The following is a 13815-nucleotide window of genomic DNA, read 5'->3' on the forward strand; positions in this document are numbered from 1 at the left end:
TAAAATAAAGTGTTTTAGATAATTATAATTATGTAACATAATAAATATAAATGTATTGTTAATAATTATGACATTATAAATATGGTTTTCTTTCCTTTTTTAGATAAAAAAGGAAAGAAAACCAAACACGGAAATGACTTGAAAAAAATGCCTAAAAATAATTTTAATTCCATAACATCATTCTAAATATAATAATATATCAATAATGCAATTATAATAATATACTTGCAATAAATAATTATGGTATTATAGCCTAAATATAGTTTCTTTTTTAAAAAAATGTTTCCCTAGCTTTTTCAAAAATATAATTTTCTAAATCGACTCATTTCTTGCCTAGAGGCTCATTGCCTTTGCCCCCATAATTGCGAAAGAAATCAAAGCAACTTGCTCTGGATCTAAAGGTTGAAATACTTGTGAAGGTGTCTGAATGCAGCAGAAGAAAAGTAATGTTGATGTAGGTTTCAAGGGGTCTGTTATACATTTGTTTGAGGTGGCTAACTTAATATTCAAATTCAATTTACTGTATGTAATACACTGACTGTGGGAAAGAAGCCCATACAGTCCCACTTTAAAAATCTGAACTATCTCTTTAAACCAAATTAATAAAATCTTGATTAAGTGTTTGTGCTGCAAGTAATGGAGTTTTGGAAATGAGTTGGTCAACACAAACGGATGACTGTCAGTTATGAGATGGAACCTGAGAGCTTCTGGCACCAGAATGGATCGCTGCAACTGCTGCCCTGCCCAACAGAGTCAGCTCTGTCCAGGGACAGCTATAAATAGGGGAGCAGTGACAGAAAACACCATGGGTCGTCTTCTGAAGGAGAATCATGATTGCTGTGTGTCTCTCTAAGGAGTGTGTTTTGGGGGGGAAGCTGGTGTGTGTGATTGGACACATCTGCTTCCCAACAGCAGTGACAGTATGGCCGTGTTTCCTACATACACACCAACACTAGTGCTAATTGACAGAGTGTCAACTGTGGCTATCTGAGCTCTCTGGTGGCTAGTGTTTGGTGACATGTTGCCCTGCATTCTGGCTCGCCTCCAGACACACAAAGTTTACAATTCTACCATGTTCTCTGAAAAAAATAGCTCCAAAACTGGCATCTGCTTTTCCTTCATCCTCACCTGAAAAAAACAGGGCCAGACTTAATGCGAATGGTTTTGCATAGCTCCTTATGTCTGACAGGATATGAAACACACCCAGGGGTTCTGTGTCCTTCTCTACTGCCCCAGATATTTCACCAACACTCACTTTCTCCCATCCAGCAAACACTCAAAGTCACCTTGACCACCAGGCGCACGGGGGACGGATGCTGCTATTCTGGTCCCTCTCATAACACTCATAGTTCTGCTTAATGAGGAGAAATCAGTCCACTTGCTCTCTGACCCTCTCTCACCGCTGCTGTTAACTCACTTAATATGAATATATTAATATATAATAATAATAATAATAATAATAATAATAATAATAATAATAATAATAATAATAATAATATGACATTATTTTATTGCTTTTAATTTTTCAACACATTACATGACATTCATATTTGGACTCAGGAAACTGCCAGGAACAAGAGGATCACTAATATTATTTTTAGATTATTTTATATTGATACATTATGCTGTGTCAAGTCACACAGAGACAGACATGCCGGAAATTAGACGTTTAGACTGTCAAAATAAAAGTGCTGTTATTTATACCGACATTGTTTTTGGCATGACCCTCAGAAGCCAACAGAGACAGATCTGCTGGTAGGCTCACCAATAGCCCACAAATTGAGCAGCTGAATGTGTATGCAAATATTTGGAGGTCTGCACGATATGCAGCAGAGAACCTATTACAATGATAAAGACAGATATTGCTATATTATTCAGAATTTTTGTGTGAATGGTACTTTTTGCATTTCATTTTCACTGAAAAATAAAAATAAAAAATGACTCTTCCCAGGATGTGTGCCAAACACGCATGTTCCCTTATCATCACGGCTTGATTCGGTCGTAGGCAGGAGGCCGAGTGCCGAATATTATCACAGCCCTGATGATATACAGCACAACACACGACCTCGTGTGTAATATTGCTTTTTTACAACAGTTCTACACGCGTCTTTTTTTTCTTAAAAGTAACAAGCGACAACAGATTATGATTTGTTTGTTTGTTTAATAATTTTTTGGCTCCGCCGCCGACACATATAGGTCCGCAAGCGCTGGACGTGACAGCTGTTGCCTAGCAACGCATAAACATTTTCCTGCACGCTAATCTGTGTTAGCTCGGTCTTCATGTTATGCACAGAGCAGCTGCTTAGTATCATGAACATTTATCTCTGTGTTTTCAGGAAATCAGAGGCTGTTCACAGACACTTTGGCGGCCTGTGAGATTCAGATGAGTTAGTTTGATCAGACTCATCGTCGCTGCAGTGTGTGTCCGCCCACTGCCGTGATCTCCGTCACCTCGAGTCCCGTATCAGACGGCGTGTGTGTGTGTGTGTGTGTGTGTGTGTGTGTGTGTGTGTGTGTGAGTGTCGGTGTCTCTCAGGCTGTGGACAGTGTCAGACGAGTGTGTCCCTGTCTCACTGCACATCCTTGCAACATCTGTAACAGCTGGTTTACTCCCAGTGAACGGCGGTTTACCAAAACCCGTCCGTCACAGCTGCCCCCTCCTGGGCTTCCTCATAACTTTTAGTAGCTCCAGTGCATGTACAGTCAGCTCGAGACACACTTCAAATTACCATCCTTTCTTTCTCGCCCCCCCCCCCTCTCTCTCTCCTCCCTCAACCTGACCAACTGACAGCTACGTGAACTCCCCAACTAGCTGTTTGAACCTGTGCTTACATCATACTAGAAACATATCCCACTTTCACTCTTACACTAATTAACGGATTTTGAAAAGCTGTGAAGCAGAGTGATACATGCAGTTGAGCTAAAAGTTAACATTCCCAGTGATGTTGTACCTATAATACATCCATGTGTTGTACTCCTATATCAGCACTCTCGGCCTCTCGACCAATCAAATTGCTTGGTCGGAACTAATTGTTGTATGATACTAAATGTACGCAGTTACATTCTACATTCCACTACTGTTAACATAAATACATACATTCAAATACATACATTAAACTATTTTCCATCTCTATTAAGTATTATGTTGTCAATAATTATAACTAACAGCTACTAATATTGTTTTTCACAATTCATAATTAATCTGGCAGTTAAAAAAGTTTCATAAAGAGAGCTGTATCCTTGCCATAGTGACGGTGGATTAGACTCCAACCTGCTCCCCTTGGCTGCATGTCATCCCCTCTGCCCCCCCTTTTGAGGAATATATGACTTGAGCTGTCCTATATACAGTATATATATATATAATGACAGCAAAAGCCAAATTAATAAATAAATAATAGAAGATTTTGAAAGGTAACTAGGAGGCCAGAGTACATAATTTGTTTTAAAGAATATAAATAGGGCTTTATATATTTAAAAAAAAAAAAAAACTGCCTCCAACCAAGTGTATGTGGTCAGATTTTCCCCCGATGAACAAATGCCTACCATTTTATTTTGTAGATCGAGGCACCTTCCGGTTGTATTCGCGTTAACCGTTAACTCGCTGCTGTCGACGCAGTCAGTCAAGTGTGTGTCGGAGTGTCTGTGCGGTGCTGTGTTTGCGGTGTTTTTTGTGACATGTCTGCGGGCTCTGGTGGACTCTGGAGGACTCTGAGTGAAATGCTGTGCTAGTTTACACACTTTTCTTCGACATGGAGCCTCCGGACTTTGAATCCATGAACTTCACGGTGGAGCCGGCGGAGGCAGCATACCCGCGCTGTGAGGAGTGGAGGGACTCCTCGGAGGGCTCCGTCTTCCACCTCGCTCACATCTTCCTCTTCCTCGGCTTCATGGGCGGCAGCGGCTTCTATGGCCTCATCTACCTGTTCAGCTTCCTCACGCTGGGCTTCTTCTGCTGCACGCTGTGGGCGTGGACCGACGCGTGCACCACCGACTCGTTCCTTTGGAGTTTCGCGCTCTTCGGTGTGTGTTTGGGGCAGGTGCTGCACGTTGCCTACCGCTCAGGAGCGTCTCCTTCGAGAAAGAGTTCCAGGAGCTCTACAACTGCATGTTCAAGAAGCTCGGGGTGTCGCTGACACAATTTGGGAAGATAGTGGCCTGCTGTGACGGAGACATCCACACCTTAGAGAAGGACCACTGCTTCGCCGTGGAGGGAAAAACTGCCATCGACAAGCTGTCCGTGCTGCTGTCCGGCAGGTGACTTACATCACTCCTCCGCCAAACTGCATTCATACATCTCAGAATTATTATAAATAAGGCTAAAAGGTGAAAGAAAAACAACAAAAAGTAACACATTATGACTTTTTGACCGGTCCTGTCAATTCGGCATGGATATTGTAAATAGTTTGGATTCAGTTTTGCCTCTGTCATCACCTCAGTAATGCAGAGTAACTGGTCACCAGGTCACTGTTACACAGCAGAGGCTGATTCAGCTGACCAGGAGCATAATGATGACACGTGATCACGTCAACATCATGTATCCTGCATCTCTGGAGCCCAGTTCAGGGCCGCTCTCATAGGAATGAATGAGGCCGGGCTGTGTCCACATTTCTAATAGATCCATGGTTCAGGGATACTCAACCGGTTTTGCTCAGGGGCCATGTTTCCAAAATTACAGGACGCCAGGGGCCAGTCACTTCAGCCCCATATGCTATATGTTTCTAGGATTTTAAGACCTTATCAGATTTGGAGGATTTTAGGACGTTTGTAGGATTTAAGGACATTTCTTAGATAGTATGTCTCTAAATTTTAGGATGTTTGTTGGATTTTGGAAAGTTTCCAGGACGTTAGGACACGTCTAAGATTGCAGGTTTTTTTCTAGGATATTAGGACGTTTCCAGGATTTTAGGGTGTTTTGAGGATTTTAGGGTGATCTAGGATTTTAGGACATGTCAAGTTAAGTCAAGTCAATTTTATTTATAGAGCCCATTATCACAAAACATGGTTTGCCTCAGAGGGCTTTACAGTGTACGACATCCCTCTGCCCTTAGACCCTCACATCAAGGAAGAACTCCCGAAAAAGAACCCCTGTAACGGGGAAAAAAAAAGGAAGAAACCTCAGGAAGAGCGGCAATCCAGACATGTCTGTTTCCACAATTGTACAGCTTTTCTAGAATTTAAAGACATTAACAGGATTTTGGCACATTTCTTGGATTTATGGGCCTTAGGATTTTAAGAGGTTTTTAGAATTTTAGGATATTTCTAGGATTTTAGGACATATGATTTCAGGAAGTTTGTAGAATTTTAGGATGTTTTTTGAGGATTTTGGGACATTTCTTGGATTTTTGGTAATTCTTTTAGTTTCAGGGCATCTCTGGGATTGTGCATTTTTGTATGCACAAAGAAAATTGATATTTTTATCTCACACAATACTGTTATTAATGTAGTATGAATACCCTAAAACCAATACCAGTCAGTAATGTCACTTTTCAACAGCCCGCTGATGTTAACCAAAATGTAACCAAAAATGTAACCAAAAACCTTTATTGTATGAGCTGAAGCAACTTCAAAACACAATCCTGTCAACAGGTGCTGACCGAGTTCTGTGCACACTCTTAAGTTTTGGTCTGCCTACAATTGTCCCATTTTCTTGAAATATACATATATCTACTTTTTAAATTTTGTTTTATATGGACCCTGAGTCTGGAATAAAGGATTTCTTGATTAGTTGATTGATAGATTGATATATATATATATATATATATTAAAAAAAAATATATATATATATATATATATATATATATATATATATATATCATTTTAGGGGTGTTACAATTATACATGTAGTCGTACCGACCTGTCACAGCACAGACACTTCTGATGGATCGCCATTTGTAAGTGTTAACAGTAATCAGTGTTTCCTTACCATTATACTGGAGGAAAACCCCTCCCCAGTTATGCTTATGGCTATTTATTTTATTTATATTTCAGTCTCTACTGCATCACCTTCATCTCCTCCGCTCACACAGGGCTCTGTCCCGACACACACACACACACACACACACACACACACACACACACACACACATACACACACAGCTCATGTGTTCGGTTACGTTCGGTCAGGTGGAAGCTGCGCTGTCTTCAGAGCGTAGTGGCGTCATTTAGCTCAAAAGAAACAAAAGTGGAAGACAGCTGAGATGAAACAGTCAGGTGATGTACTGACCTGTGTTGCTGTCAACTCACCAGGTTATCATCATGTTGTAGGTCAAACCGACACACACACACACACACACACACACTGTGGTGCACAGTCTTTACTACTTTCACCTGTGTTTTCCTGAACATTCAACATGCAGCAGCTGATTAAAGAGTGCATACTGAAAATGCACAGAAATAGTTTTGTTTTAATGAAACGCGCCTGAATACAGACTCTGAGTCAGGTGTTTGCACATTTGGATACTACTGAGTGCAGTTCGAGCTGCACATTCCTGTATGAACTAAAGTGACTGAGCCCAAGAGATTAATTTGACTATTTTGTACAACAGACAAAAACAAGTAAGCTTAATAAAAACAAATGACACATTTTGCTGATCACACAGCTGATGGATAGATCGCAGCAGACTGACGGTGCAGCACAGTGACAGAGACACTGAAAACAGAGTTTTTCCTCACAGCGCCAGAGTGCCTATACGTAGTACAATAATAAGAAAAGAGACTTCTTCAGAGACTGTCATTGCCCAAAACAGGCCTTTGAAAAAGAAGTACACAAACAACAATGTCATTTTTTTAGTTAAAACATGATATAAAACATCACTTATCACATCAAATTACAAAAAAGTAACACCAGAGGTAGGTTTTAATAAATAAATAAATAAATAAAAGGAAAGAAATCACTGCCAGCCTGTAGATATTTGCCAGACTACTTAACATACGGTATATAGCATGCTGAACTGTATTGATTCCAGTGTGCAGTTATGAAAGGCTGAACTGGCAGCTGTTTTCCCTCAGAACCTGCATTCTTAGTTTGGCTTTCACCTGAACTTTTTATTTTTTTATGAACTTTTATTCTACTTTATTTTATTTTATATTATATTTTATTTATTTATTTTTTAAATAGGTTTTAATCAGGCTCACAGTTTTAATGTTTCATATATCATTTTAACATATTTACTTATTTTAGCAAAACATTAACGCAAAAAAGTTCTTACGCTCACATGAGGTGTTTAAGGCAATTTGAAAGAGCCGTATTTTGCAAAACTGCAATGGAAACACTGTTTTTGCTTTTATAGCTCATATGATGTCTAACACTGGCTGGCGCCAATGTGACTTTAGGGTTGCCAAACGCCACTTAACCTAAATAGTTACAAGTAGGATCAATTACAAAACATTCTACAAAATATAGAGGAAGAGACCGAGACTCTTCTTAACGCTTACACAGAACAAAGTAATGACCGCGATATTAGATTGGTTTTATCAAGTGGCTGCAATAAAAATAAACCTGCTAATGTTTTCATTTGCAACATGCATCGCTGTGCTTCACGGAATGTTGTCGCAAGAGGAACGTTGCGTAACATCGCGAGAGAAGTTGCATAACATCACTCAATGGAAACATAGTCATCTTGCAATTATGTTTTATCGAAATTTTGAAAAATATAGCTTAAGTTTTGTGCAAATCTGTAATGGAAACCCTACAACTGAGTCCCATTTTAGCAGCAGGTTTTGTGTGTATTGTTGACCTGCCCTTTATTTTATTGTGTTTCCCATTTGAAAGTGAGTTTGTTAATATCAACTTTGCATCTGTTCTCCCACAGAATCCGTGTGACAGTGAACGGAGAGTTTCTGCACTACATCTACCCGTTCCAGTTTCTGGACTCACCTGAGTGGGACTCTCTCAGACCATCAGAGGAGGGGGTCTTCCAGGTCCATGTCAAGTCATGTGCATGTGCAAAATAACTTTTCAGCCGTTAATAACTCAGGAATGTCAATTCATTCAACCCTGTGCCAGCAAGTATGTAACCACAATTTTTGTTTAGATCTTCGTGGCCCAACAAGAATGTCTTACTCAGCGTTATGTGCAGCTAAAGGAAGAGGCTCCACTTCACATCCTGTATTTATGTTGTGGTCAACAAATCATCATCCAAAGCCTGATATACATATATATTATTTTTTGTGCCATCGACCTGCATGGATCTTTCGCACAACAGCAATTTTTGTCATGTCATGGTCTGAGAAACACAGGTGTAAATCACAGACTGTATATAAAGATGGACGAGGAACCCCAACGTACTCCGGCTATGCTTAAGTGAAGCTAAAATATCCCGAATACAGCCTCCGCCATATTGTGCTTATGAGGTCATTCGGAGCCAGAGTCTGCACAGTAGCAGTAGAGTTCCCGCAAAAACACAAGGGGTGTTTAAAATGATAATTTCTAAGATGCATTGTGATGCAGACGTGGACGATTCTGCATCGATGCAGTGACAGCACATAATCGATTATAGCCACATAACACTACTTGTTGATTTTCTGGCTGCGGCTGGACAGTAAAGTTCTTCAGTTCAAGAGAACTTCCTGGTAGCAACCAGCGTCGTATGGTAGCAACCAGTGCCATATGGTAGCAACTTCTTATTGAATTGTGGGAGAGCAGAGCTAGCTGACTGCTTGTATTTATTGATGAAAAAGTAACCGTGTGTACTAATATAGAAAACTGATGATGCAATACATTATGATGCATCATGGAATCTAATCCAATTGACCTGTTGACATGATTATTGTAATCAAATCGAATTGTGAGACCAGTGAAGATGCAAAACCCTGCAAAACACCCGTCTGACCAATCACAAGTAGCCCCCACAAGCGCAAGGATTTGCTGTCACAGCTGTCGATCATGGCGGAAAATCCCCTTTTTGTAGAATTGATTAACTTATTAAAATTGAACTGATATAAAAAACAATCACTTGAACAAACATCAGACTGAGGAGAACTACCTTCAGTGACAGAAACCATTTATGGGGAAAAACTTTTTTGGCGTGTTTGAGTTTTTAGTTTGGCCTATGTCCATTCACTAACATGGAGGGGCGGGCTTTATGACCTATACTGCAGACAGACACCAGGGGGCGATCCAGATTGAAAAGTTACACTTTGAGTGAGCTGTCATGTTGTCCATCTTTATATGCAATCTGGTGTAAATAGCATTTATGATTAACAGTCGACAGATTATTGGTCTAGCCGATTATTGGGGCAAACATTTGGTATTTTGACAATTATCTGAATCAGCATTTTGTTCTAATGATTGCCGGTAAAATTAATTAATGCAAAAGTGTGCTTATAACACTCAACCAACACCAGGCAAGGCGGTCTGCAATATATGCAAAGAAAGTGTCAGCATGGGAGGAACTTTTATTTTGTAAAACCTCAGGGAGCTGTTTTTATTCATTCATTTTTAATTTAAATTTTCACTGAACTTTATGAAAAATAATAAAAAAAAATAAAAGTTGCAGTTTTGATTAAGCATTCGCTAAAGGCATTTGCACAAAGTTCTGTGTTGGAGTTTGTTGTATTCCAAATTCTAAATTTTGACAGAATATGTTTTGGTAAATGCACATCAGTTCCAAATATCAGTTATCGTTCTCATTAACTACTAATTGGTAGCAGTATTGGCCCTGAAAAAACAATACCGGTCATAATAAAAAATACAAATGTACTGTTTCCTCCTGTTGCAATAACATTTGCCAAAAACTGCAGTGGAATCAAGAAAACTTTTTCAAATTCTGTTCTTTTGATGTTCTTCTGTTTTTTTAACTCTGGGGAAGGCAAATCGATGAGTGGCTTTTAATTATATATTTTGGGATCCAATATGCATATAGTTAACACATTAGATGTATAATAACTAGATACCAGACCCCAAGATGGTGGCCATTTAGTCCGATGGAGTTGTTTACAGGTGACAGAAATTACAACTACAAGATTAGTTGTTGTAATAAACTTGAGGCCTTTAATGGACACACATGACACCAGCTTTCTTCTGTCTGTTGTATCCTCCACAGGTGACCCTGCATGCAGATAACCCCTGCAGATATGTGGCGTGGAGGAGGAAGAAAACTCTATCTGCTTTTTGCAAAGCATCGTTACATAGCTAAGATCTTTGCCCTGGTCGTGCGCAACGACATTGCAGAGAAGTTGTTCTCCCTTAATGACAAGGCTTCCAACAAGGCAGGGCACCGTTTCGATCTCCGCTTACCAAGTTACTGCCACATGCCGGGGACTGAATTAGAAAAGGCAGATGGCTTCCTGCAAGTGCCAGTGCAGGGGACAAGGACTGCCTGAGTGTACACACACACACACACACACACACACACACACACACACACACAGCTCCAAGCCATAAACACTTAACTGACTCCTTGCATGACGGAATATGTGTCAGTTGGGTGTGGCATGGTGTAGTATTATCTGTTCCATGTGTGGTAAGTGAGTTTCAAGTGATGTTATCTTAAATCTGCTTGCGTTGTCATTTGATCTCAACATGTAGATTTGGTAGGTGCAGTTGTCAACAAACATGGTGTCAGGTCAAGAGGATACTCTCTGGGGACTAGACCAGGGTCATGTGACTGATAGACAGCCTGGGACATCTGTGGGCTACTGTTTTGTAGCCTTACCAACTAGGCTGATGTTATTCATACTGTTTGAACGTAGCTTTTTGTCATGTACTTTGAGATAGAAGCCTTTTAACTAGGGATGTCCCGATCCAATCTTAAACATCGGACTCAGGGCTGATCAAGGCATTTTTTGACTGATCCAAATCGGCTATATTTAGCTCATAAAGTTATCTGATCCTTTGTTTTATGTCGACTATCACGCAGGTGTTTTAATTTAATGCAACAACACGGAGCAAACACACCATGAATTAAACACAGTGTGAGATTGTTTATTTACATTAGCTACCCAAGTTCTGAGCACTTGTTTTATTTCAGCTCAGTTTGAGACTTTTGTATTTTGCCTTTGGTTATAGCACACTGTGTTTCTGCGCCCTGCTCAGAGTAGTGAGGAGGAGAAGAGGAGAGGAAAGCAATGCAGAGCTTACTACAACCTCACTCACCACTGCAAGGACAATTAAAGCTGCGCAAGCAAAAATCCAACATGGTTTACGTATTAATGAATCTAGATCTGCAAGAATATGTGCGAACGACAAAAGACAGACACTCTAAAATACAGTTTATTCAGCTAACACAGACACACGTTGCACTGAAGCAAAAACGCTGGAGAATCTCTTAAAGGGACAGTCGTTCCCTTGAGACAGCGACAAGACCAATAAGATTAAAGGGAGGTTTTGTCATTTTATGCTTTATTGTATAAAATACATACAATAATAGGCTAATGCATTGCAGAGCTTTTCAGTTATTCATACTGTCAAGCATAGGCTATTCATTGAAGAAGCCTACTTACAATGTGCACAGTGCAGCTGTGTTATCTAAAAAATAAAAACAGGTTTGGGACTTATCTGCAGATACTCAAGATTGGATCGGGATCAGGGGCAAAAAATGTGATCAGGACATCCCTACTTTTACCATGTTGGGCAGATTATTTCTGAACGGATATCCTGCTATAAAATGAAGAAAAGTCCGTTTTTTTTCTCCTCGATGGGTTGCCCAGTCAATCTGAAATCTCAAATGGGCACTTAGAATTGCCTTAGCTAGAGACTGACGAAGCCCGGTGTCTCATTTCTACTGCCTATTTTGTATAAAAGTACTTCATAAATAACATTGACTAGCTACTTTCTCAGCCCGTGGAGTCAATGAATAACACCAACAGCACCACTCTGCCATTGCAACCCTTACTGTGGTTGAAGGTGGAGTTGCAGCTTGAATGAGAAATAAAGTGCTATTTTTTCATTCTTTCTCAGTGTTTAAAAACCTGTGTTACTGTCATGTAACAAAACAGTGCACACTGTTAATGATCCCCAAAAGTTAACCTCTTCGCAATAAAATGAAGACAGATCTATTTTTTTGTTCCCATTCATGTATCTTCTCATCCATTTTAAAATGAACAGGTTTTAACCCATTATGCTAAAGCAGTGGCTGACAGAGCAGCTTTTTTAAAGCCCCTTTATTTGCATATTTTTTGGAAAGTCCGCACCAGTATATAAATCTGTGGTCAGCACAAGGTTGTGGTGCGTAATCCCCTGAAGTCTGGTCGTAGTTGCGGTGCACATATCCCCAGGTATTGACCAGTGATGATGATGTACCTTTCATGGCCAATGTCTGCTTTAAGGAACATTTTGGGGAAATGTTTGTCTTTGTTTGATATTTGTGAAATACTTAAATGACAATTTGTGTATTTAGAGAGAGTTATTGCTAAAACTATTTCTTGACTTCTACTCATCCACTCACTATGTCTGTGCAGTGACTTGGGTTGCCAGATGCACTCTGTTAGTACAGTTGGTCTCTGTATTTGTATGATGACACAAAACTTGGCAGCCTCACTGCGACAACAGTCATCGCAGGGCACATCTTAACTCAACGCAGACAAAAGGAACAGCTGTTCGATGGTGGATAAACTTAAATGTCACAAAGATCCTTTCATGCTATTCATGGGCTCTTCCCAAACCACCCCCCTCACCCTCTCCCTACCACTTTCACTCTGTGTAGGGTCATCTCACACCTGTTAGCGGCGAGTGGAAAAGGTTAATAAAACCTTCCAACAGCAATATTACCATAATGTGTTCAAACTTCAAAGTTCTGTGTCTAACCAAACAAACTGCTCAAACTAATATATACATTTAATATTGTCATACAGATGTTAACAACTTACATTGTATTTAGGATCAAATATACACTTGTCTAGTCACGACAATGTTGTGTATATATATATATATATATATCTATATCATATTTATTTTATTGAAAACACAAGGTGAGACCTCACAGACAGCCTGTCCCTCAAATAGGCCTTGCCCTAATTTTTGCATAATTTTGAGGCCCTAATAAAATGTAAACAGGTGAGTTATAAAAAAAGAAATCTCCCCTGTATAGTTGTCATGAATGTTGAAATTAGCTAATTAGCTAACAAAAGTGTTTTTGTACCAGGCTGTAAACTCTTTATTTCTGCTGTAAAGTTGGGCATTTTAACATGGAGGTCCATGTAGCCTCAAGAGGACATTAGTGGAACTGCAGTTTTTGGCACTTCCTCTTAAAGCTTGCCACTGTGTTTATAGCCTACACATTAATCAAGGGTATTTCATTCAGCCGGGAAGGGGGTTAATAACAAGGGTTACACTCTGACGGAGTGGCAGTGGTAAGTAAGAGTCCAGTTTGGGAAAGGCTTTGTGTGTGTGTGTGTGTGTGTGTGTGGCTGTGTGTGTGTGTGTGTGTGTGTGTGTGTGTGTGTGTGTGTGTGTGTGTGTGTGTGTGTGTGTGTGTGTGTGTGTGTGTGTGTGAGAGGAGTCAACAATCAATCATTGGTCAAGTCAGCTCAAGCAAGAAGTCCAATATGTATTCTCAGCTGGTTCAGCCAGAGGAGGTCTCTAAGAGGCCAATTACATGGCAACAATTCTTGCATGAAACGTTAAATTTTTGTAGCAGTTTGGCCTTTCGTTCACATGATGACAGCATTCTGGGGGCCTGAAAATGCTTTTGAAACTGGGTTCTAGTTCTCTTGAAAATGCCACCTCTTTGTCACCGTGTAAACCGGCAGTGTGCGGATCCTGTGAAAACGATGACATCATGGCCAGACATGTGCGTGGTGTTCTTCTGTGGTGTGTCATTACAAAGTAACACCACCAAATACTGGCCTGACATGCATACTAAAGCGTTTTGTTTT

The 13815-nt window shown here is 40.0% G+C and overlaps 1 protein-coding gene across 1 annotated transcript; it reads left to right on the top strand.

Moving 5' to 3' along the window:
- Window positions 1-3686: 3686 nt before the first annotated feature.
- On the top strand, window positions 3687-11158 carry LOC121946061 (popeye domain-containing protein 3-like). Its single transcript, XM_042490477.1, is given in 5 exon segments — window positions 3687-4056; window positions 4059-4254; window positions 7812-7920; window positions 10044-10094; window positions 10096-11158. Coding segments are annotated over 5 exon segments (891 nt in total). The 5' UTR covers window positions 3687-3749; the 3' UTR covers window positions 10324-11158.
- The last annotated feature ends 2657 nt before the right edge of the window (window positions 11159-13815 follow it).

The sequence above is a fragment of the Plectropomus leopardus genome, chromosome 7 (genome assembly GCF_008729295.1).
Source record: "Plectropomus leopardus isolate mb chromosome 7, YSFRI_Pleo_2.0, whole genome shotgun sequence".
NCBI classification, from domain to species: domain Eukaryota; kingdom Metazoa; phylum Chordata; class Actinopteri; order Perciformes; family Serranidae; genus Plectropomus; species Plectropomus leopardus.